This window comes from Nannobrachium achirus, assembly GCF_963921795.1.
Source record: "Nannobrachium achirus genome assembly, chromosome: 17".
NCBI lineage: Eukaryota > Metazoa > Chordata > Actinopteri > Myctophiformes > Myctophidae > Nannobrachium > Nannobrachium achirus.
The window spans coordinates 17027181-17054085 of NC_137824.1; the positions used below are offsets into that span (position 1 = coordinate 17027181).

At 42.5% G+C, this 26905-nt stretch overlaps 1 protein-coding gene across 1 annotated transcript; it reads left to right on the forward strand.

Moving 5' to 3' along the window:
* Window positions 1–25972, forward strand: fam193b (family with sequence similarity 193 member B). The gene is made up of 12 exons (XM_080746168.1): window positions 1–449; window positions 2517–2795; window positions 6902–7088; window positions 13370–13597; window positions 14989–15442; window positions 17074–17257; window positions 18519–18761; window positions 19242–19436; window positions 20025–20251; window positions 21370–22085; window positions 22475–22550; window positions 23877–25972. Exons 1-12 carry the CDS (start codon window positions 159–161, stop codon window positions 23971–23973), a joined length of 3177 nt encoding a protein of 1058 aa, XP_080602294.1. The 5' UTR covers window positions 1–158; the 3' UTR covers window positions 23974–25972.
* The last annotated feature ends 933 nt before the right edge of the window (window positions 25973–26905 follow it).

A 26905-nucleotide genomic window follows, 5' to 3' on the forward strand; every position in this document is an offset into this window, starting at 1 on the left:
ACAGACAGACAGAGGAGAGAAAACATTAACTGTCCCAACAGAAAACAAACCCCCACTCCCCAACCAAACTGTGCGCTCCCACCAGTAAGGCTACCCAACCCCACCATCCCAAAGGAAACTGGTGCAAACTGGGCGACAAGGACGCTACACGCGCGATAATGGCGAGGAAGAAAAGCAAGCAGCAAGCAGCAGCAGCAGCAGCAGGAGGAGGAGGATCATCATCATCATCCGGAGGGCTGCAGCTCCACAAGGAGCTGATGATGGCAGCAGCAGCCGGACAGCAGCAGCCTAACAACGGCCCCGTGTCTCCCGGCGGTGGCCCCGCCGGCGGCGACGCAGCGGGGCCGCCGGGCACGGGCACTGGCGGCGGGGCTGGGGACGCAGCGGCGCTGGGGCTATCGCTGGAGAGACCGGCCACGGCGGCGACCACCCGGGCTAACAACAACCAGGTTAGCATTGCAACAACCGTTAGCAGCCAGCAGCATTAACCGTTAGCACGTTACGTTAGCCCTGGCTGGATGGCTATGGCTGGGGACGGGAATGGGATGAGGATTATTGCCAAGGATACGTCCGTGGCGTCACTCACTACCAGAGCAGTGGTTCTTAAAAGTGGATTCCAGGGACTCTGAGGTTAGGGACTCTGTGGGTTCCTTTATGGGGGTCTAAATTGACCAATACAAGTCTGTAACTCTGAAGTACAAATGGAACCAAATATTTGGTTCCATTTGTACACTGTCAGAGTCAAGGGGAGACCTTGAAATGTGAACGTTTTGAGAAACACTGGACTAGAGGTCGAGCGGTTGGAGCTGGAAGTAGTAGTGCTAGACCTTGATTTATTTATGCTGCTCCGTCGGTGTCGCTCGCATTTTTATTGGCTCGTGACAGACAGTACGACTGAATACATATCCACGCTTCACGCCGTGTTGATAGAACCTTCAGGCTGGACAAAAATTACAGTATTTTGACAGTTTCATTATTATGATGGAGCTTGCGTGACCTTTAAGTTTCTATTCGTATCATTCTACTGGGGGGGAGATATATTTTAATTTTTTTGTAAGGGCAATTTTTTTTTACCGTGCCCTATACAAAACATTTTAAAGAAATATTTAGATATATATGTTGTTTAACAAAACAAAAAAAAAATCCCCCCGATAGAATGATACAAACCGAAAAGGGTAGCGCGAGCTCCATCATAATGAAACTTATGCACACAAGCACTTCCGCACACTTCTGTGACGTAACTCCTCTCATCCTTGGCGTCTTTCACCTCATCCATCCATCCAGACAGCAGCAGCAGCAAATCGCTGCAAAATAGCTGCTAGCATTGCTGCTGCTGCTAGTAGCCCTCTGGGCTAGCACTGCTCTGCTAATCCAAGCATCCTCCATTAAAGCTTTGTGTTTATTTATTTACATCGCTCCTGCAACCAAGGATTATTGTTAACTTTCATTATTCTCGTACACGCGTCCCCGTCCGTGTGTCTAATTATTTGTTTAATCTGGAGATGATTCACGTCATTATTATTGCTACATTACATCATTAAATAAATAAATAAACACACAGAAATAATAACGAAAATACAAATTATGCTAATAACAAACCATTTATTGTTACTTTGTTTTGTATTTACAAATGTAAAAGTATGCACTATGCACCGATCAGTCGTTAGCATTGCAGACACTCTCCAGCCAGCCCAGGTGACATTGTCCCCTGTGTGTCTCGGACAAGTTGTCTCCTTTTTTCCCAGCATTTCTTCTAACCCTTCATTTAGCCAGATGTCAGCTTGTTTGTAGGCTAGTTATAGGCTAACACCAGCACATGTTCAGTCTTATATTGCTTTTACACTTGGGACTGTGTGTACTACTAGCTACAGCAAGATGTCTTATCAGACACTGTAAACCAACAACAGTGGTATACTGTTAATTAATCAGCTTGTTCTTGCATGGCCTGCTTACAAACTTTTAGTTGTTTATACTGTCTGACCATGCTCTATTTCTTGTTTGTGTAACAGTCATTGGTGTAAAAATGTTAGATTGGCTCAGGCAAACCAAGCACTGTAGGCAAAATCTTGGTATGTTTGCAGCCTGTGTGAACTGTAGCTAACGGACTGCTTCATGTGACTGGTTCACTGGTACCTTTACACTGCTGGCATTATATAGTTTTATAGTTATAGCTGATTATGTGTCATACATTATAGTTTCATAGAACACATCTATCATAATTTACAATGACAAGAAACTGCCTCTTTATTGGAGCATAATAAGTTGCAGGTGTCGGGGTGCATTGCCCTCCTTCTTTCGCAGATGATCTTGCATCTGTCTTTCAAGGGCTTGATAGACTTCGTTGCGCACGGAATTGTGCCCCCGAAAATAGCCGATCTACAAGCTCACCACGCGCCGCAGCTGTTTTCGGTGCACGGCTGAACATAAAACCCGTCTCTAAAGAGGCATGAGAGTGATGATCATAGGAGGAGCATCCATTGATCTCTGTAACCTCCCTTTCATCTTCTTTTTTGTAGCCTATGCACACCTGCTGCCTCCTGTGCCACCGTGAGTTCAAGGACTGGGGCCAGGGCTCTCCCAACGGCCTCCCCGGGGGCCACGGGACCAAGCTGGCGGACGCTGTGCCGGCGCTGTCGCAGGCGCTGCTGCGGGAGGTGCCGGGGCGCAAGCTGGCCGACGCGGTGCCCTCGCTGTCCCAGTCCCTGCTGGGAGAGGTGCCGCTGTGGATCTGCCAGAGCTGTCGCAAGAGCGTGGAGGAGGAGGAGAGACGGAGCACGCAGGAGCAGCCTACACCGGTAAATACACACAACCATGGGACTAGGGGTGGGACGATAATCGCTATTATCGTTTATCGTGATTAAAAAACATTCACAATAATAATCGTATCGTGGAGATTTAAGTTTATCATGAAATTATCCTTTGTTATGCACTGGGATCAATTCACCTTTTATTTGCTGAGCTGCATCTGATACCACTTAAACCCTCTATAATTGGTAAAAGGGACCTGGAAATAATGTACTTGATACAGTCTTTTTTCACACTCTACCAAATCTCTTTGACAACAAATTGCCGATCTACAAGCTCACAACGATATTGCTTGATATTTTGATTATCGCGATAATATCGTAAATCGCAATTTCTTTCGTCACAATAATCGTGATATGACATTTTCATATTGTCTCATCCCTACATGGGTCATCAATATGTCCGTACTCGGACAGATGTGTCCGTGGCAAATACTTGTCCGTGTCTGTGACAAGTTTTAGATTTAGTTTTTACGTAACATTATGTTCTTAATTTGTCACAAGACCAAATTACTGAATGTCAGTCTCCAGGTGTTCTTCAGAATATGTGTGACACTGATTTACTATGACGCTATGGCATTTTAGGAGTGTGCCAGTACAGTGGTTATTAAACGTTTTATTACAAGTACCCCCATAACTCTTGAGTGTGTGTACAAATGGAACCGGGTCTGTTTAATTCTATTTGCACACTCTCAGAGTTACAGGCCTCTAATGGTCCATTTGAACCCTGAAGATCCCGGCCTCAACCCACTTTGAGGACCACAGCACCAGCAGTATACATTTAGGGATATCTCTGTTTCTGGTAATATTTGTATGTCCATGGCAAAAAAAACATTTGTTGACAAAAAAAGTCCACCAAAAGCCGTCATGGCGACGAACCCTGGATGGGACTGATGATCTGGGTCATATTGCTTGACTGTTCATACATTTGTTGTCTCTTAAGTTGGATGACTATCCCACAATCTCTGAATGCTACAAATAGTCTGTAACTCCTGAAAGCAGAGCACGGAAGCTGTCATCTGTTCATCAGTTCCATCCACAAAATTATATCTTACAATATAATTTTTTGTATTTCCATTCCTGCAAGCGGGGCGAAGCCGGGGCATCTGCTGAACTCCCTTCTAATTTTCAGTGCATTCCATTTGCTCGGCCGTTGCTTCGACTGTTTAGGGAGAAAGCATTTGAAAGCTGTTTCTGCTAAGAGACTAATACATTTGTGATACATTTTACACACATCTCGAGCCCAGCTGCAAAACGCAGAAGTTCAGTTTAAATAACCACAGCATGAACACTGTCACATGAGACTTTGCATATTAAGCCTGCTCACACAAACATAATATGCACTGTACACATACACATGTAAATAGACAGTTATACACACATACCTTCGAAGTGGGTCTCATTGCATACAGCACTTTAAAGCCCCTCAAGTTCTGATGTATATACTTGGCTGATTTTCTTTCCCTTCTACTCACTGTTGTTGCTATTCTTAAATCAGGATTTCTTTGTCATTGCTGTTATTGCTGCTGCAATGTTGAGCAATGAAAACCAAACCATTAAAATCTTCAATCTTTGAAAAAAGGAGGATCATTTCAATACTTTCCGGAACTTCTGACACACAAACCTGATGAAGATCCAGAAAGGATCAAAATGTTATGTTGAAATATGAACAAGTAAAAAAAATAATTGCCTGAAGTATTCAATTTCAAACAAGAGTTGCAAGCTCTCCTTTCAGCCTTTGTAAACTAGACAACATGTCAACTTGCTGTTAGGAGGTAAACGATAAATTGAATAGACTGAATTGTAATCATCATTCACAGCTGAGGGTGGTGCCCTGTGCTTGTCAAGAAAAAACACTGTAGGAAAATAGATCTGATCTGTCTTGTTGGATTGACTATCTGAGTCTGACTCTCTCTCTCTCTCTCTCTTGTTGTCCCTTCATCTTAGATTATTTACTTAAAAATATGACATCCTACATGTTGTCTTTGCCCAGTGTCTCCTTTGCCTGACATAAGTGTGAGTGTGAGCATTCACAAGTGTTTTCTTGCCATATTACACATGACAAAATAACAGTAATAATACTAGTCGTATAGACAAGGTTACTGGACCACTTGTGTGGTTTTCTAACGTCTCTTTTAGTGATTGGCGATAATGACTTCAAATCCATATCACGATAATTTCCAACTTTACAGTGAATGAAAGATTATTTCAAAAAGTTAAAATGGCAGATCTACAAGCTCACAATGTGTCAAGACTCAAGACGTGATGCGCTGTGAGTTTGAGTTTGTAGATCGTTTATTTGTTGTTATATTTTCAGATAATTGTTCAGCCCTAGTCTCTGTGATATGTTATCTAACCCTGGTTTTGTATTACACTACATAAATCTGTGATCTATTTCTTGTTTTTTATTACAATACATAAATCTAAGATCTGTTTCTTGTTCTATAACACTACATAAATCTGGTTAATTCCATCATTACAAGTCGATGTTTAAAGGTCCTTGGGCACATCATAATGTAGACCATCCTAGATGTCGGCAACAGTTAAACCAATTGTTCTCAAACCTTTATTTACATTTCACAGACCATATTCAATGGGTCCAGGTCCATTTAGAACCCCCTCAAGGAATCCTGAGGGTCCCTCGGACGTGCTATACCACTAATGGAAAAAATAATCGATTCACCAATTAATTGCGATTCGATTCACAAAAAAAAAAAAAAAAATCTTTCTTTTTTTTTACCTACCCTTTTCCACTGTAAATATGTTTTATTTCTTTTATTTTTTATTTTATTTTTTTATTTTATATATATTGTTGATATCCTAATGCATAGTACTGTGTAGAGGTCTGCGCGGGACTGATTTTTTGATCCCGCTCCCGCATCATTTCTGACCACTCCCGCCCGCCGCCGCAATGATTTTATTTTTGACCGCCCGCAGACAATTCCTCTCCGCCGCTCCCACCCGCGACAAACAAATGATGTGAATTTTGACCCGCGGACTCCCGCGGCGCACATTACCGCAGAACGTCCAACAGCCTCCCTCCCAAGAAGGCACATTGAAATGAGATCCAAAACCATTACCAAACAAAAAAGTGTGCCGTGTGCGCCATGCGAGGAGCATATTTGTGACGGACTGACAGTTGGTGAGAACAAGAAAGAGAGAGAGAGAGGGAGAGGGCGAGCGACCGAGGGAGCCACGGCACGGAGTGAGAGAGCAAGAGGCGAGAGAGAGAGAGAGAGAGAACTTGGCGGAGAGAAAGAGAGACGCAGTCCACGTACTGTATCAATGTGGGTGCGTTGTCCTCACTCAGCAGGGAGAATTGCGTTCTCGATTCACATCTTGACTTGCTAAAGAAGGCACGTTGACGTTTGTATAATCCATTGAGATCCAAAACCAACAGGACTAGTGAAGGCCTACGTGCGCGAGAGAGGAGCATTTGTGAGGTTGTTAACAGAGGTAAAGTGTTTATATTGCGATTGGACATAGGCGATGGGACTATATTATAATAAATAGTTGTTATTTAGGCTAAATAGTGAGCGACAATGCCACCGCAAATATCTGCCCACCGGTTAGCCGTTAACAGACGAGAGAGGGAGGGAGGGGGGGTTAGAGCGAGAGAGAGAGAAAGTCCACGTGCTGTAGGTCCATGCGTTCTCCTCAGGCGCTCAGCAGGGGAAGTTACATTGATTCTCTACATATTCACATCTTGCTAAAGTATAGATAAAAGCTTATTGCGGGAGAGTGCGGGATTTTGCGGCGCCGCCGAGTTTATTTTGACCGCCCGTCCCCTCCCGCAGGGATTAAACTACCGCCCGCGCCGCAATATATGGTGACGGGTCCTGCAGGTCCCGCGGGAGTGCGCTCCCGATGCAGGGCTCTAGTACTGTGTTCTATCCATCTGTCTTTCAATGTTATAAGAGATACAAAAAGGGTTCCTGTGTAAATAAGCCGTAAAGCTTACTAGGATCTCCTTTTAGTTGTCATAACTGGACCTTTTCCTATGCAACCTTCTAATAAAGTCTTCAATCAATCAATCAAAAACGTTTGAGAACCGCTGGTTTAAACAAATGTCGTTTTGTTTTGTTTTCCGTCCTCAGGTACCTCTGTCCCACTCGTCGTCCTGTAAGTCCCAGACCTGTGGGAACGGTTACCCGGAGCAGAGCTCTGTGGACTGGGATCCCAGCTCCTTCCTGTCGGCCCACAAACTGTCCGGCCTCTGGAACTCTGCCCACACCAACGGAGGGGTGCACTGTAACCACACGGCTGCCACGCACTCGCAACAAGGTCTGCCACGCCGTTCCATGGCACCGCCGTTTGCTCGTAATATTTGCCTTGTTTGTTTATTAATTTACAGGACTCCAGATGACAAAAGTGGCATTCACACTGAGCATGATAACTATAACGAGAATTAAGTTAGTGTCCAGCTTATATGTTAGATGCACGCACGCACACGCAAGGTGTACCGTTGCATCCAATGAAACGGATTTCTGGGTGCATGATCTGCTAACCCTCATAATCTAGTCACAAACAACAGTGTCATAATTCAGATTTAGTCACTAAAACTATGCATAGTATACATTAGGGATGGACATCGGTATCGGCCAATATCAAAAATCGGCAGGTATGATATCAAACCGGCCGAATCGGTGACCGGCAGGTCACTGACATAAATACCGGTTTTATGCCAATTGTGTCTATGGCACTGCACAGCATGATGCTCTGGTCCTGTGACTGAAGTAAACATTAGCAAGTTGCAGCCAGTCTACTTAGTGGCAGCCTACAGAATACAGATGGTGCTGATTACCTTTGCAATGTAAGGATATATTCCATAATCCTGTGTCAATGTCGTCTCCAAAAAGAAAGGGAAAAAAAAGCATGCGTCACCTGCTTTCCTCCTGCCTAGTCCAGAGTCTCCAGACGGTCATATTAGACTGGATATTGTCTGTGATTTTGGTTATTGTACTATTGTGATTGATTTGGCATTAGTGGTGTTCTAGCTTATTGGTACTCAAATTGAAGTATGTCTGGAGACATTGTTTATGTTCTGCTAACCCTCATAATCTAGTCACAAACAACAGTGTCATAATTCAGATTTAGTCACTAAAACTATGCATAGTATTCATGCATTTTGGAACGCTACACTGGCCATAGTAAGGTGACGGTGCGTTCTTTTATCATGCCTGGCCTGTGGAGACTCGGGTGCCTGCAGGCAGTAATTCTGCACATGGTCTAATGCCCAGTAACGTGCATTGCTGAAACCTGTCTGCTAACGTTGAGCTCTGAAATAGGGCTCAGACTGGCAGAGCAGCCAGCCAAAGTTTGAATTTCCTAAATAGATACTTCCCTTTTCATTAATAAAATCAGAAGTTGTTACTGGAAGGCCCTAAGACGCCTACACGGTTGGCCACATAAATCGCTTTTGGTCCATACTACACGGTTGGCCACATAAATCGCTTTTGGTCCATATTCTGAATAGAAAGTCTCCCGCCTCACCTCGTGGTAAGATTATTTCTCAGTGACATTTCTTAAGTGATATTCATTAAACAGGGTACATGTAGTCTGTAATAATCCAATTAAAATATAACTAAAAATAACTTTTCTCTTGTTTACCCAATGACCTTTTCAGAAATTAAGCCTTCTACAGTACTTACTGTACTTTTTTTCCCTTTGCCCACCGTATGTTTTGTCATGCATCTCAGAATTGTTATTACCAAGTAGTTGTTTTTGAACCACTTCAACTCTGGTTTCTCTATTTAGGGCATCATTTAAAAAAATCTTCTCAATTTCTTTGAGAATAGACGCTCAATGTGACGCGTTGTGAGCCTGTAGAACGACTATCTTAGAGAAAGGTTTGCAATAGTGTAACTTCATGCTGATCCCCATTCCCCACCTGGGTGGAACAGTGCAATGCAAGCCTTGACCAAATGCCATTTTGGCTTATTCTGACATCATTTGTGACAGGAAGGCAAACTCACAAATATACTATATATTTCAGACACTTGCTACATTGTTGCTCATTGACTGCAAATGAGCAACAGTGACAAATAAGGATATCAGTGACAGGTTTTAATTCTGGCATTTCTTTGGGTTGCTAGAGAAGCTGATAAATAACATTGACCAAAGATATTGATATTGTCTGAGACTACTGAATGAGAGGAGAACAGCAAGGCAGTTGGAATCCTTTCAGCAGTATTGAATTAGTCTTGGGTCGCGCGCCCCCGCCGCCCCATATACTTTCTGAGCAGGGGTCTCGCCTCTCACGCAAACGGACATGCATTGATCCCAAACACCCCCAAGTTCACACCTCGCCAACTCTTTAGTGTCACAACAGGGTGTTTTAACCCATTTAGAACGGGTACACATTTTGTGTTTCATTATTTTATGCTTTAACTATTGAAAAATAGCAGATATACAAGCTCACAGCGCGGCACCGAGTGCCGCGCTGCGAGCTTGTAGATCTGCTATTTTTGAAAAATCGTGAAAGTTAGAATTTTGACCCGATTCTATAAGTGTCTTTTGAATCCTTCTAAGTTTTTTTTAAAACCCTATGTTTCTGTGTCAGCAATCTGGCCAGCCATCGTCAAAGAAAAGGTCCTTTTCACTTAAATGGAGCTCAGTTAGTCTGTTCTTGAGAGACTACTATGTCAGTGGTTCTCAAACATTTTCATGTGAAGGACCCCCAAAATGATATTTATTTGGCCACGGACCCCCATCTCAAAATATTTAGTTCCAGGGACCCCTCAGAAGCAAAATTTGAGTTACAAACCTTCACTTTGAAAATACATATATTCAAAGATTTGCACACATTTTCACGACTTTTTCAAAAATAGCAGATCTACAAGCTCGCAGTGCGGCACTCGGTGCCGCGCTGTGAGCTTGTATATCTGCTATTTTTCACTGGTTAAAGCATTCAATAATTCTAGGCCTAAATGGGTTAACAAATAAACAAGCCTGTATGCATATCAGTAGACCTGTATAGTAGGTGTTGAGCGACGTGCGCGTGACGTCTCTAGATAAGCGACCCCCCAAACATTGTGTTTCAAATGTTTTTAATTCGAGCAAATTACATTAAAGGACCAGGTCACCTCTGGGACAACCAGATCTTATTTTATTGTTGTTTGGGACACGATCAACACAATCCTAAGTACTTTTTTGTGTTCAATCTGTGTTTTTAGATATTTTAGTATTTCAGCATGCTACAACAAGTATCTCTGAAAGTCCCATCCCCTTCCCACCCGTCCCTACTCCACCGTCATTGACACCCGACCATCCAAGTATAGCCTATGATACTGATGCGAGGTATGTTGTGAGAGGCGACCATACTTTATCAAAATATGATAGTTTGTCCCCAAGAGTATATCTAATCCTTTCAAGATGTAACGTGTTGGTAAGGTCACTGAGCCACATCTTTGTGGTTGGCACATCTTTTTTCTTCCAATGCGTAAGAAGCAACTTCCTTGCAATAATGAGACCATAAGATAGGAAACATTGCTGATGTTTTGTTAGCTTTGTATGACCCCCCAAACATTGAATCACCACCTCTGCCTTTCAGCACAATTGATTGAGAAAAATTAATTTTTGGAACAACATCAGTTGTGCAAGAATGAGACACAAGTACCTTGAATTTTACAACTATGGTGAAGTCGGGAGAAAGCAAACCCTATACATTTACCTACATTTTCTGTAAATGTTTGATAGATATTAGGAAAGGCTGTCTCTGTGAGAGCTGGAGTCATCATAACATCGTGGGATTGTATTGGCAAAGAAGAGACGACTGGCGCTAATTAGCTAGCATTTCTGCTTGGCAGCCCAGACTTGGCTGGAGGAGGTTTTATAATTGTGTAGATGGGAGCGCTCGTTTCCAATGGGTTTCCTGGCAAAGCACAATGAATGCAATTTTCATTGAAATACGAAGCTTATGTTTTGACTGTGTTTTTAATGTCATTTAATTGCATTTGTGATTGTTTGGAGCTGTTTAGGCTAGGATTTTGCCTCCTAGACAACAGCTTTTTTTTTAATTTATTATTAATACCATTATTAGTGAGAGTTCCAGCTTAATTGCTTTCATTTGCCACTTGACCCACCTAGAAAGAACAGCTGCAGATTGTAGGCAGTATATGTGACTGTAGTCAGACAGGGATAGATGCACACACACACACATCAGTGATATATCACCACAGTCCCAGTTTGAAATGTCAGGTGCAAAAAACAAAACAAGAAAAACTGTGGTAAAGACCGTGATTGTGTTGAGGAACTCGAATATTTCTAAATCCCTTGAAGGCAAGTAATATGCAGCACTGGTTTGGGAGGTAGATACTAGGCCTGTCACAATGATTACATAATCGTCTAATTGCAATTATTTGACATGATCGCAATTATTTAGTCATAATCGTCATAAGCGTGTCCATGTTGAAAAATGTTCATATTTTCAAACATTTTCAAAAATAGTGTAAATAGCAGATCTACAAGCTCACAGTGGGTCGCAATGCGACGGATTGTGAGCTTGTAGATAGATTTTTAAGTAAGTATAAAGCTGTCAAATATGTCAGTAATTTCTTGGTATATTCAGGTTATGTGTCGTATCTGCCACGTGCAACTTCAAGTCTACATGCCAAACAGAAATGTGATCGTCAACAACAAAAAACACAATTAAATCGTTAATCGCAGTTATTTGACTGACAATTAATTGTCATGTAAAATGTCATAATCGTGACAGGCCTAGTAGAGACAAGAGGGGTAATGATAATGAACTTAGAAGCCTATTATAATTATGATATATTTGTCACAATATCTTATTGGTGTCATTCATTACTGTGTGTAAAAAGGTTGTTGTCTAGACTGAAATGTTGGTGCTTCCAAAGCGTGCGCCATTGGAATTGTAACTAGGATAAATGCCAAGGAAGGAAGAAAGTTAGTGCCCACTTTGACTCTCCCTAATCAAAGCCTGAAATCTTGTTATGCTGTCACTGATACAGATCAAACCTTTTAATAGCCATATCAAGTCAACAACAAAGTCAGGCTGTTATGATCCTAAATGAATCGGAGGATTCATGTCCAAACAAGACTTGGAAAAAACATTTCCACACCTTGGTCTTCAGCAGGTTAGACTACTGTAATGTTAATAACTCTGATCTTATATTGGTGATGCTGTCAGGGTGGAAACCTTGTACTGTATGTGCAAAACATAACCTGTGTTCCAGTGGAAACAATGTAGTCTATTATTTAGTCACAAGCTCTTAACTCACCCGCTGCCATTATATGACAAGTTTAACAAGTTTTGGAGGTTGTCCAACACGCCAGTGACGAGTTTGACGACCACTTAATTAATTAGATTAACTCTAAAACAATCCAACTTTGATTGCCGCTCCGCGGTTCCGATTTCCCCATATAAAAAGCACTTCCTGGAAACTGTTCCATTTCCGGATCCAGGAGGCAGGACATAACCCGTTCTCAATGACCGCATCCGGTTTTCATTTGTTTACAGAGAAAACATGGAGGCTTGTAGCTCCAAGACGGCTGCATAGATTTCGTTCCGTTTTTGTATTATAACGGCGAATGCCGTACACTACACACGCGTGATACACGATCCGTGGACCAGCGTGCAAGATCTACACGCACGCACGCCGCGTAAAAAGTCGAAAACCTCGGCAGTGAAGCGGAAAAGACAATTTTTAATCGGCAGTCAGTGAGTGTTAGTACTTTTCATTGGTTAAATATAAGGTCTTTCCACAAACCACTTTCAAATTTTGTTTTTTGATCGGCTGTTCTGGTTTGTAGATTGGCTATATTCACTACTTTTGAGCAACACTGTTGTAAGACAAAGTAGAGCATTCATTCACAAAAAAACTTAAAAAGTTGAAATGTAGAGATATGGGGCTTATGTCAGACAGAAGCAGCTCATTCTGAATGGAGAAAGCTGAAAGACATTACACCAATTCTCAGATCTCTGCACTAGCTTCCAGTGAGTCGTAGAATTGATTTCAAAATATTGTCGATTTGTCGTTAAATCGCTCAAAGGTTAAGTGCCAAAATATATCTCTTGACTTGCTTTTACATTATGAACCCTTGAGACTTGTGGTTCCCAGAATAGAATCAAAACAACACATGGTGAGGTCATGATGGAAAGCAGCACAATTATAATAGTTATTTTATGTTTCACAATTATGTAATCGTGAAACTTAGAAATGAGGAACAAAGAGGAAAAGGAACACTGATATTCACATTGAGCAACACAGGCTTTCCACCAAAAATCACCATAACCAAATAATTGTGATTCATAATAATTACAATATTTAGCAGAAAAAATCAGATTATATTATTTCCATATCATTATCATGCAGCCCTTTCCAGGCCTTTTACTAAGAACATATTTCAGCTTGCAAATGTTATTTTACACAAAAAAACAGTCAGCCAAGATCCCTGCATCAAGTTATTGCATTTCTTTCAACTGCCTTGCATATCAACAATCAGCATGATTACTTTAAAACATGACCATGGCTTATAACATTGATTATTAGACCGTTCCTTGAATTCTGTTAAGGATGCCGTTGTTTGTTATTCTCTAGGTGTAACGGGGGGATCATCGGCCTGTCACGAAAAAAGAGGCTCTCACGAGGCCCCTGGGAAATCTGCTAAGACCTCGGGGGCCAAAGTGTGTCCCTACAGTCACCCCTCGTCCCAGAACACTACCAGTGGCTCATCGTCAGCGGGGAACCCCCTGTCTACCTCAGCGGACCTCTGTAAGACCACGCCCAAGCACTTCAAGACCATGTGCCGTCGACCCACCCCGCCAGGTGAGGAGCAGTGTTCGCTTCGCCGACCAAAACTGTGATGAAGAATGTTCGTCCACTACCTTTTTTTCACTGTCAAAAAGAAGCTCTGATGACTTAAAACTAAGACTAAATATATTGACAATTTTGTCAACAAATTAAAACTAGACTAAAATGTTAGGGAGGAGAAGAGATCCAGTAGAACCTAAGTGATTTTATGTTTGGTTGTGCTCAGGTGTTGCGCTCTGAAAATGGCAGATCTACAAGCTCACAAAGCTGCCACGCATTGTGAGCAGAGCATGTACAGTAGATCGACTAGGCATGCAGCCAAGTGGAAAATCGTCCATCAGCCTTTTGTCGACAAAACCAACTGTAGATTTAGTCGATTAAACCTAGACGAAAGTATTTCAGATAACTAATATCCCGGTATGACAAAAAATATGACTTAACTAAATCAAACCTTGTTGTCAAAACTAAAAAAAAAGTGAAAATAGAAGTTCAAGACGCATTGAGTTGGTACAGTAGATGTTCTATTTTTGCAATTTTTAAAAGGAACAGCAAGAAAACTGAAATGTCTCCCCCCAAATCTTAAAAAAAAAAATAAACTGTTTAAAATAATATTGATTACATGGATTAGTTTGACCAGCTGCACCCCTACTCCTATGTTTCTAATGCTATTAAGGTTGACAGCCTACAATAACTCTGCACTTGTGCTTTTTTAAGATGAAACATGTCGCGGCATGATTGGTTTCGACTGTTAAATAGCTCAATAATTGAGCCATAATTATTATGGACTCGCTGTCATCTGTGACGATGCATGGCTGTGTATTTTGACTTCCATTACATAACAAATGTAAAACATAAGTAGACATATAGCTCTTTTCATTAAAAAAAATTATATAATCAGTAATGGTAATTGAGGCAAAAGTTTGAACATGGCCCTGATATTGATTTGAAGTCCTATCGCTCACCCCTGATTCACACTAGAGATGGGACGATATGAACATTTCATATCACGATTATTGTGACCAAAGAAATCCAATATTATCACGATAATCAAAATATCCCCAACATCCATTATCCCGGCGCGGAACATTTGCCAAAAAATAGCTAATCTACAAGCTCACAGCGCGTCGTCTACAAGCTCGCAGCGCGTCGCTACGCAGTGCGTTGTGAGCTTGTAGATCGGCTATTTTTTGGCAAAGAGATTTGGTAGAGTGAAACAAAAAGACTGTTTCACCGTTTCAAGTACGTATACTATAAGTAAGTTTTATTAATAGAGTGTTGAAATGTACCGGATATGCAGCTCTGCAAATAAAAGGTGAATTGATCCCGGTGCATGACGGAGGACAATTATCGCAAGTGTTTTTTTTTATCATCCTTAATTCACGCTGTTCTCTCCCCCTTTTGCCCAGGCGAAGCCTTCCACCCCAGTGACCACCACCAACACTCGGACCTATCCGTGCCCCCCAACAGTCCCACCGGTCTGTCGTCCCAGCATTCCTCCTCGCTCTTACCCCCTAAGCTGAGCTCGGGGGCGGGGCAGCAGCACGGCCACGTCCCCTCTTCTCCCACGAGCGCCAGTGGCGTGGCGGCGGTGGCGGCGGCCCACGCTCCCTTCCCCCCGCTGGCGGCACCCAACCTCCACGGCCCCCCCTCTTCCACAACCAAACTAGTGGACAGCCCCACGTCGCTCCAAAAGCCCAGCCCGTGCAAGAACTCCCACATTCCGGCTGTCAACACGCAGCACAGCAAACTGGGCGCCTCTCTCATGGGCTGCAATCACCCCTGTAATGGACACAATAATAATGGGGCGACGTCGGTAGCTTCTTCCAATGTAGGCCATCTACCACCCGCAGGAGCCTGCAGGTAAGGAGCCGGTGTTGAGATGAATGGGGTTTTCTTTTGGGACTATGTGAAGCTGCAGAATTAACTGTGGAGGGTAAATATTTTGCGTTAGACTTATTTGATCTTTGTCTTAATTCTCCTGACCTTCATGATTGAAGTTCAGCTTTTACTTTCACATTGTTGAGGAACTTTCAAAAGTCCAAGACGTTTGGTGGGGGGGATTGATTGAATATTTTATTAGACAATGTAAAACGGCACAAGTACAGTCAAACACTTGGTCTAAAAGGATATCTCCAAAATAGTCCTTGCGGTCTTGTTTCCATTGGGGTCCTTGGTATTCAATTCGTTGACATATAAAAAGAATATCACCAAAAAATTCTATATTATCACAAATATAAAACACTATGTACAAAGTAGAAAAAAGGGGCGGGGGGCGCCTGTCTGAGGGAGATCATTTATTCTTGAGCTTTCAATTTCATTGTTGTTATCCAAAAAGAGCGAGAAATCATACAGGGTAAACAAGTGTAATTGGAAGTGACAAAAAGAGCAGACACATTTAGAACTGGAACACTATAGTAATGTAAGCTGTTAAATGATCTTTGTGGAGTTCTCTCTCTCCCCTAACTGGGTAAAATTGGTATGCCAACCTAAAAAAATATTTTCTGTTTACTGGAGCTGGAGAGATGGGTATACCCTTGTTATTGAGCAAACACTCCATAACGAGGATTACTATCAGAATATAGAACTTTAAAGCTGTATTGGGTAACTTTTGTTCTTGAGTAAAATCTTATTTTGTCCAATCTGTATGGTAGAGCATGTTCATTCAGTATAACCTATCCAATTGGGGTGGTTGTAAGTTTGGTCTTTGCTCTTCTATTGAGACATTTAGAGCCTGTGTCTGGTTTGACACCATCCTGTTTCTGTTTTGACACAAATGTTTACCTGACGCTCGAAACCCTGAGCAAAGCAGGCTGGCTCTTATTAGCTCAGTGGTAAAACAAATACAATAAAAGCCCTTGCGTGGGTGACCCGGGTTCAAATCCAAGGTAGAAACGGGAAAGTTACATTGTTACCTCCCACTGCTTCTCTAGGGAATTCGCCGGCACACTCCAATGACGATGGAAAGTCACAGGACTCACTTAATGCAACATTTTAAAATGTTCTGCATTTCGCCGTGTTGGCTTTCAAAGGAAGTGATCTTGAAAAGATACACCCTCACACTGCCACTTGCAGGTTCCAGAGGGTAATTTATTAAAATAGCAACGTTTCGGTCGTGAGACCTTCCTCAAGCTAATTTCACATATGGCTGACAGACTCACTAAATACATTTCCACTGGTACAGACAACCAATCAGAAACAATCAATGTGGATCACTCGTTTCAGACAGCTGTGTTGACATGGTCATGTGACTTTAAAAGTACACACAGTGCCTTCTGATGTCCTCTAGTATGAAAATAACAAATTACAACAATACAAAGGCAAATAAAGAAAATAGTCATGCCAAATAATACAAAGAAATCAACAAATATACAAAGGATTAAATTAATGTCATAATGTCCTATTCCCAATGTCAGAGTGGAAAACAAGCCATGTTGGCTTTCGTCAGGTGTTAACTTAACACCTCCCGTAATGTGAATGTGTGGTGTTTGCAGGGACCAGGCGTGTAAGGGCCACAAGCTGTCCAACGGGACGTTGTGCCACGCCCCGTCGGAGCTGGAGGAGGGCGAGGACGAGGACAGCAGTTCGGAGAGGAGCTCCTGCGCCTCCTCCTCCACCAACCAGAAGGACGGGAAATACTGCGACTGCTGCTACTGCGAGTTCTTCGGACACAACGCGGTAATGCACTGTAGAGTGTAGAGTCATAGTGCCTGTAATGCCATGTCTAAAATAGGGATGCCAGATTGAATGTTATTGACCCATCCCACTGAGCAATAGTCGTCTATAGTCTGTCTAAAATTGGTCTAAGTTTTTTTTAGACGTTGCATTACCCTTTGTCCTGGATCCTGTTTTTTTTTTTGTTTTTTTTCATGCACCTGATTGTACAGGGAAAGAAGCTTTTTTACAGTCTAATGTCGGTAGCTTTGAGACTGCGAAGCCGTTTTCCATGCGGCAACATCTTTTAAGAGTCTGTGAACCTCGCATAGTGGTCTCATCCTTAACGCTAACCCAAACGCGAGCAAGTCAAATGAAAATAACAAACAGATGTCTTATGTAGAGGATGCAAGAAGGTGCTTTCTAGAAGGTCTTTGTAGAAAGACCTCCAGCTCAAGCACCTGTGATAAAGAAAAAGCAAAGAAACAAACACAAAAGATGAGCCTACCGCTGAAAACAGCCAGCCACCCAAATTTAAGCAGCCCTTTGGGAAAGAGCAGAGTAATACTGCACCGCAGCCAGCAGAGGGGGAGGAAGAGGCAGTTCTGATACAGATTACCCTTGCATTCTGGAATTAACTTTAGCCTCAGCAGAATTAACTGATGATGATGATCCTTCTCACCATTAGCAGCTGGGAGGAGAGAAGAGTTAAATAATTGAAAAACCTCAGTAGTATTGTATTGTACGATCGACTGTGTCCCCATAGAAGGGTGTGAGATATACTTACAGTACTTGCATAGTACTTTTGCTTTTATTTTGCTTCTTGTACGTAGTTAGACAAATTATTCAATTTTTGTTATTTATGAAATAAATTTTTTTCGTGAGAATTATGTAAAAAAACAAAATATTAATAATAAAATGCATGTCACTCAGGCCGCCACTGGTATCCATCCAGTGTGTGTGTGTGTGTGTGTGTGTGTTTGTGTGTGTGTGTGTCTGGTCTGGCCTGAACAACAGCGCCCCTCCCTTAACATGTGTGGTCAAAAAAGGTACTGTAGGCTACATACAGACAGACAGACAGACAGACAGACACGGACGCAGACAGACAGACATACCCACACACACAGCCACGTATAGGAGCGTTGTGACCACCGCTCAAAAAAAAGAAAAAACTCACAACCCATAAAGATATTGCCCACTGTTTGGGAAACACTGCTATGGTCTTTTACGTTTTGATATGAAACTGAAACTAACGGATGGCGTTTCTTCTCCTTCCTTCTGTCAGCCTCCGGCGGCACCGACGAGCCGCAACTACGCCGAGATCCGAGAGAAGCTTCGCTCGCGTCTGACCAGACGCAAGGAGGAGCTGCCTCAGCGGCAGGACCCGGACCTCATGGCCGTGGCCAGCAGCAGCGCCATCGACAACCGCGACGTGGACGAGCTGCTGGACTTCATCAACAGCTCCGAAGCCAAGCCCGTCAACAGCGCCAAGGCTGCCAAGAGGGCCCGACACAAACAGAAAAAGAAGGTAACGAGAGAGCCATCCATCCATCCATCTTATACCGATTATCCAGAGTCGGTCGCGGGCCCATTAATTGATTGCCCGAGTCCGGTGGTCATACTTCTGGTCATTTTCTGCTGAATTTCTTATTCAGCAGAAAGTTCTAGCTGGGCCAATTTTTTATAATAAACTTATTCCACAAAACTGCTGTCATTTGTATTGTTGACATATTTCTACTATATAGCGTGAGCTACGTTCAACTTTGACCCCTCCATCACATGGTAAAAACATTTTATGTCTAGTACCACTGCACCGCTGCAGCTTTAAGCCTGTCTGCGCGATGTTACGCTGCAGCTTCCGCCCAAAGCAAGGTGCTCATCAGCTGTTGGAAGCTAGAACACGGCTTCAACGTTACGTGGAAGTTGTTTAATAACGCTAATAACACTGTGTACAGTAGTTGGACATAACAAAAAAATCACAAAAATGATGTGTGTTCTTCCCACCCAGGAAAAGGCCCAGCTGGGCACGGAGGCCACACTAGGCGGCGACCCCCTCCTCTCCCCCGAGTCCGAAGCGCTGGACGACGAGGCGGTCCCGGACGGCTCGGAGGCCAGCCGGCTGCTGGACTGGCCCCAGCTGGAGCTGGAGCGGGTCAACAGCTTCCTCACCAGCCGCCTGGAGGAGATCAAGAACACCATCAAGGTAGGGCTGGGCCATATGATGAGAAACAGGGAGTGTCGCACCAAATTCTGGGCCCTGGGTAATTTAACTATTGGAAAATAGCAGATCTACAAGCTCACATCGCGGCACAGAGTGCCGCGATGCGAGCTTGTAGATCTGCTATTTTTGAAAAATCATGATTTTTTTTTTTTAAAAACCTATGTTTCTATGTCAGTGGTGCTCAAACCCCCAAAATGATATGTATTTGGGTACGGACCCCCATCTCAAAATATTTAGTTCCAGGGACCCCCCAGAAGTTACAAATGTTCGCTTAAAAAATACATGTATTCAAAGACTTTTCAAAAATAGCAGATCTACAAGCTCAAACTGTGAGCTTGTATATCTGCTATTTTTCAATAGCTAAAGTATAAAATAATTAGGGGCCCCTCGACCTTGGGCCCTAGCAACTCAGTCCCACTCCCCACTTAATTGTTACCTTGTTGGTGGTTAAGTAACTTGAAAAATAACCATAAAAAACAACATGAAAAAGAATCGTGTATCGTGATACCGCTTGGAAAAATAACGTGATATTGTATTTCTCCATTATCGCCCACCCCTACCTACATCAAGGACTCCATCCGCGCCTCGTTCAGCATGTACGACCTCAACCTGGACGTCAACGACTTCCCCAAGAAGGCGGCCACGCTGGAGGGCAACCACCTGCTGTCCCACCTCAACGGCTCCTCGGACCTGCAGCAGATCGACCTGGACCTGGCCCCGCTCTCCACCTTCAAGAGCCACCTGGACCTGGTCAACGGCTGGGAGAGCAACGCCACCTCCATCTCCTCCTCATCAAGGTATCAGTGTGGTTTCCTTGATGTTTTCATTACATTTTTGTTTTATTTTTGAAACGGTGAAAGCCGCTTCCAAGGAGTGGCTTTGTGTGTAACGTGCATCAAGGATTGAGGATTGGTCAAGCTTCACATGACAATTTGGCCCTCCAGATAAAATCATACATTCATAAAAATATAGAACTGAAGCACATAGAAAGTATAGATCTAGAACACAGAATGTATAGATCTAGAACACAGATTTTATAGCTCTAGAACATATAGAATAAAAATTCACCGCTTCACTTCGAACCGAGGTTTGATTTCTCTTTATTATTTATTTTCAATTTCAGTTTTCGTTTTGATTGGTTTTGAATACGTGTTTGCCTAGTTATGGCAACACACTATTGTATTCGGTCTGAGAAGTTTTTCCCAGCAAAGTGAACCTGTGTTTTGTAAAGTTTCTGTGTAATGTTATCCGGGGGGTGGGTGAAGCTTTTTATTGCAATATATAATATACACGTAAATGGTAAGACGGAATTCATTTCCCAGCGGATTCGTCGTGACTCGCGTCACGGCAACCACACTTTTTGGTTAAGTTCAGTTTTTATTTTTGTGAGCTTTGTTTTATAGTTTAGTTTTTGCTTTTATTGTAACATGGGGTAAACTGCTCGGAAAAACGGCACAAATAACCGATTTTTATTATTTCTTACATTTTGAAAATGTTTTGACAACAGTGTGTAAAACTGTCACAGCTCAAGATATTTGAAGATAAGATTTCATATCCTCCCAAAATGCTAGGCTTATCAAGCTCGGATGGCTAGCGTAGCAGTCCGGGCACCTAGGCTGCTAATGCATAATGTGTAGCATAATCACCTTTGCTGCGAGTCCCCATCCCTCTCTCATTTCCTTTCAGTCTACTGCATTCTATCAATAAAGGCAGAAAAAGAGAGGCTTATTCGTGAAATTTGACTAAAACAAAGGAATTATGAATAGATTTCTTTTTTTTGTAAACACACAATACAGTTCTTTCTTTTTTTGGGGGGAGGAGGGTTATTTCAGTTGACTAAAATGCCCTTTCAATCAAATCTTCATTATTTTGTTCATTTTGGTAAACTAAAATAAACCCTCTCCTCTTCCAACAGCACTACCACCACCACCACAGTAGGGGGCGTCACTGCAGGCTCCAAGGAGGTCCAGAGGCTGCAGACCACGCCCAGCCTCTCCAAGCTCATCCGGGTTCGATCCCCAGATCGATGCACTTCTTCCACTGGACCGGAGAGCGTCCCGCCGTCGACCCCGGCCCAAGCGCCCGCCAAACCCAAGGAGGACGCCACCCCTTCTGACCCCAAAAACTCCTCCTCCTCCGCTGCTGCTGGGGCCAACGCTGCTAAATCAAAGAAAAGTAAAAAACAGCAACAAAGACAGGAGCAGCAGCAGCAGCCGCCGCTGTCGGAGCAGAATCCCGCCAAACCCGCCAAAGCAGCCCCGGGGAGCGACGCACAGAAGACGACGCACGAGTCTCGGGTGACCGAGGCGGCCTCGAACGGTTCAAAAACTGGACACAACAACAACAAGCAAGCAGCTCAACACTCCACGCCGGACAACCAGAGAACCGGGCCCAAGAAATCGGACGAGGGCAGATCATCCTCCAAACAGGTGGCCAACAACAACGGGACCAACGGCGGGCTCTCCAACGCACACCGGGGGAAGGGCGACGCGGAGACGACGCGGGGGGGTCGATCTGAGCCGGATTCAGATGGCAGGGCCAACCCCAACGCTCCAGCCAACAGCCAACAGCAATCCAAGGGAAAGAACAAGAAGAACAAGAACAAGGGAGAGAAATCCTCGACTGCTATTGGTAAATATGAGACTCCATCTGTTTAATGACACCACGCTATGCTTGTTTTGTTGAGCGGTGGTCACACCGTCTCCATAGCGTGGCCGTGTGTGTAGGTATGTTTGTGGGTGGGTGGGTGGGTCTGTCTGTATGTAGCCTGTGGTGTAGCCTGTGGTGTAGTACCTTTTATGACCACACATGTTAAGGGAGGGGCGCTGTTTTCAGGCCAGGCCAGGCCAGGCACACACACACATGCACACACACACACACACACAGGGGGGAAGGGGGGGGGGGGGGTTGGTGGGTAAACCACCGCTCAGTTCACACGGGTGTGATTTTTTTATTTTATTTATGCCTATACTGTAGTATGTACTGTATATTCACGTTGTCTCATTAACATTGTTTCCTAGATGATGTATTTCTCCCGAAAGACGGGGACCCAACAGAAATGGATGAGATTGATCGTGAGGTGGAATACTTTAAAAGGTACTTGCATATTTACTTACAGGACTTAGTGATGGGACAGTTAACCGTTTAACCGGAGTGTGTGTTACTAACTGTTAAGGACAGAGGTTCTCAAACTTTTTGATCTCACAACCCCATCTTATTAACTCTTTCTCAGCCACGGGAAGCCACTTAATATTAAAACCGGATTAAACCGTACTTCTTCTGTACTTAAATTAGCCGACCGGAATTTTCCGTACTAGGTCATTAAAAACAAAATAAATGATAATGATTTTTTTTTTTAAACGATCGGCAGCTGTCCTCCGCCTCTTCTTCGACTGATCTAAAAGGATCATTCTCTCAACCCTCTGAACCGGAAGTGCTTCTGGTAGCTTTCAGACAGCATAGCCACAGTCCCGTCCACTTTCATTGTAGGAGGAGGCGTTAGCATAGCATCTGTCCGTGATGTTTTTGATCAGAAAAAAGTTGACATGGGCGCTTCATACGGAGTGGATTACATTCGCTTACTTCGATGCGCACGGGGGGAAGATGCCTCGGCCAAAATCCCCACTATATGCCAATGCAGATCGAGACACTTCGCTGCTGAGTAAACAATAGGCGATTGAAAAGAAAAAAAAAAAAAAAAAAAGAACGGTGCCATCCAAGAAGGACGGACTGGTGCTCTTGTAAAATGAATGCTGTCTCAGATCATAATACAATAATAGAAATTCCCGGCTAGTCTACAGACAAGCCATTCTGGCCAGGCTGGGAAAGTGTTAACAAACTTTTTTGGTGACCCCATCACCTGACATTTTTTTCAATTATGAGTCTTTGACACAACTGTTAGTAACTGTCTGGTTATCTGTGTGAGAATGGTCTCCCCTCTCGCTTGTTAAAGTTTGTTCGCGATCTGTAATTTAACTCCATGAGCCGCAAGGGTACAGATGGATGGAACTAATGGTCCCATGGACTCCTTGTATATTATGTAGCTCGCTCTCTGAGCAACAAAAACACCCACAGCCACAATGGCTCTTTTAAGCCGCCCGCTCACATACTTCAAAGAATTACCCACTGAAATCAAAATCGCTAAAACGATAGAAAGCCGTAAATGAAAACTTTTTAATCATTTATTTTCTTTAATTACTAAAATATGAACCCTTGTTGTAAAAAACTAAGTTGTCCTTCAAGCAACTGTACTTACTGGTCAATTATTGTTTTGCCTTTTCTTTTTTTGGGTTATATACGAAGAACTTCCAAACTTAGTCCTGCTTCGGCCGATAATTATTATAACATGAATTATAAGTAGCAGTAGTATAATATTGATTCCCCTTTCTCAGTTAATCCACCGTATCTTTCTCTTCTCTGTAGGTTTTGCCTGGACTCTGCAAAACAAACCCGCCAGAAGGTCGCAGTGAACTGGTCCAACTTCAGCCTGAAAAAGGTCCCCTCAAATTCAGCTCAATAACTTGGATGAATGCCCGGATTACAAGTTCACAGCGTCCCACCATGAACTGACTCCATAGAGGGGCCTTCTCTCATTCCCTACGTTCTTCTGTTCCCCACCAAGCCAAGGGACCCTGGTGCACAACCCTGTTTCCATGCAGAAAGACTTGAGGCCAACAGAGCCCAGGGATCGTTTGACAAACAAGGCCAACTCTCCCTCTGTGATGTCGTTGCAATGTTCACTAAATGACCGGTGCAAAATGGAGAAGAAAAAAAAATCAAATCTGTTGAATCCACTGCATCCATGTGTACTTCATTATGTAGTATGTAAACAGTTACCTTACATTAAATAAATATGTTTTTATCACAAAATCTGAGACATTTTAACGTTGTTAAAACCTCTGAATTCCCGTCGGTTCAATTTGGTGCTCTAAAAAATGCTCTTATGTATTGTTCACCCATTCCATTGTGCATTGTAGTTTTTTAACTCTCTTCCCCTTGACACCAGTATCTTTAGACAGTATAGATGATGATGATCCAGTTTCGAATATTTAACAGTGAAGATTGTCCTGTGACGCAGGTGCTCAAGACAGTTTGCAAGCTTAACTTAAGAAAAGTACATCTGCATATTCCACTTGTTAGGCTACGTGGGCAGTCGTTCTGCTATGCTCTCATGAAGTTGACGGAGTTGATTGCGTTTAGTTAAATTGCTTGTTAACTCCAGTTTGGTGGCTGATCAACATAGATTTAATCGGAGCAGCTTGCCAAGATCTTTTTGTTTTAAATCGGTAATCAATGAGTCGTGTGAGAATAACAAACAAATGACAATTGTGCGTTGATGCACAATCTGCTTCACTGTTCTTTTTTGTATGTCATCTTTTAAAACATGAATGTTCTCAATGAATACACCAACACATAATACTAATGAGATGGGGGAGACTACAAACATCTACTGTGCTCGACACTGCTTACAGCACAAAGATGTGATGAAGTTTGTTAAAAAGAAAATCCCAGTGCATGATATGTAAAGTGATACGTAGCTTTTTTTGGAAATTGACACTGCCCTTCTTCCAACACCCGTTTTTGACAAGTCTCTCTCTCACTGCATCTGTAGCTTCAGAGTCTGTCTTCCCTTGGTGTTCAAGCTCCAACTTCTCCTAGAATAATAACGCTATAATCTGATTGATGTTCTCAAATGCGCTTCAATGCTCTTTGCTGTGCAGCAGAAGGCCGTTTTTTTGGATTACATGACTACTGTATCTCTGCAACCCAAACCCCCTCGCAAACCCCAACCCTAAACTGTTATTGTGACTTAAAGATGCCAGCTGTGTGTGACACACAAACACACATACACAAACACGGATACACACGCAGCTCAAAGGTACACCAGTCGAGTGCACGACATTTAATTTAATGTTGGGACCTATCACATGACGTTTTCACCTAATTATTTCAATGTTTGTACATACTCGGTGAGTTTTGTTTTTAGGGGCCTCGTCTGCCTTTTTCGTCATGAGTTTTCTGGGCGGTTTTGTGTGTTTTGTGCTATTCTAACCCATTGCTATTATTTTCACAGTGCTGTGGACATTGGTTGCACCCTCTTGATTTCACAGCGTGTCTGAAGACTTGAGTCTTGATTATCCTTCATTGGACAAGGAGAAAATAAACGACTCAATGTTGATACTGTTGGGGAATCGAGGTCCTGGGGTTTAAATGTTCAAACAGGCTTTAGTAGAAGGCTTTTTTCCAGTAAGATGGGTTATTTCTTTCCTAAAAAAAAAACAAGACAACAATCTGCTGAGCTTTTTTTGTTTTTGTTTTCATATAACATCTGATACTTTCCAGGTTATATTCAACTAGAGAACATTATCTTAAATGTTTGGAATGTAGATTTATACTATACCATTATTAATAGCCAAGTGTATGTTGGCTTTTTCTTGTTTTTGTTTTTTTTATTATTCACTTTTGATACTGTGAAAATCTTTCGTTCAGAAAGATTAAAAACATTACAGTTTTTTGAACATTGCAGTGTTGGTGTTTCTTTTTCTGCGTTCTTGTCCTTTTAGTTGTAATATTCATAAACATGGTGGGTTTCTATCTGTACAACAAGCTTTACCAGAATACAAAACAACCGGCTGCTTAATACAATCAAAATTTACATTTTACATCATTGGTTCCCAAACCTTTTAAGCCGAGACCCAAAATATTTAGAGTCACCCCGGGACCCAAACATAAAAAAAATACATTATGCATTAATGACTTACAGTATGCCCCCCCTTTAAAAGTGAAGGCTGACCTAGGCTGCTATAAGCTGAGCTTGTAGATCTGCGGTTTTCCTTTTTTCGCAATAGATTTTTTTATAGGTTTCTTTTATTTCGTTTCTAAAATGTATTTTTGAAAACAGTTTGACCTAATTTTTTCATATCTATATAGATATATCGATATATATAATATTTTGAAAAGGATTGGCCTAGGAATTGGGGAAAAGGGTGATGGTTACGTGCGACCCACCCATACAATGGGTAGAAAGTACTCTAATGTATAAAAAATTGCAGATTTACAAGCTCACAATACATAGCATTGTGACACATTGTGAGCTTGTAGATCGTCTATTTTCAAATGACCAAAATATCTAAGGTTGAAGTAGATAATGTAGGCCTATGTTTTGTAATAATAATCAAAATCTACAAAGTAAGCTAAAGTTTTCAAATAATTGTTGTGAAGCTAAATTCAAATTTCTACCACTTTTTGTGGTGAAATACTGGATTCTGATTGGCTTAAAACAGTGGTAAATCAGTCAACAACCTTGAGTTGGCTCATGGACCCCGCCCACTGAAACAATTAATGATTGTAACTAAAGATCCTTGCAAGTTACAACTGTGTTTTCTTTCATTTATATGGTAAAAGTGGTAGAAAAGCAATTTACCATTCGAGGTCGTGGGTTGGGTTCACCT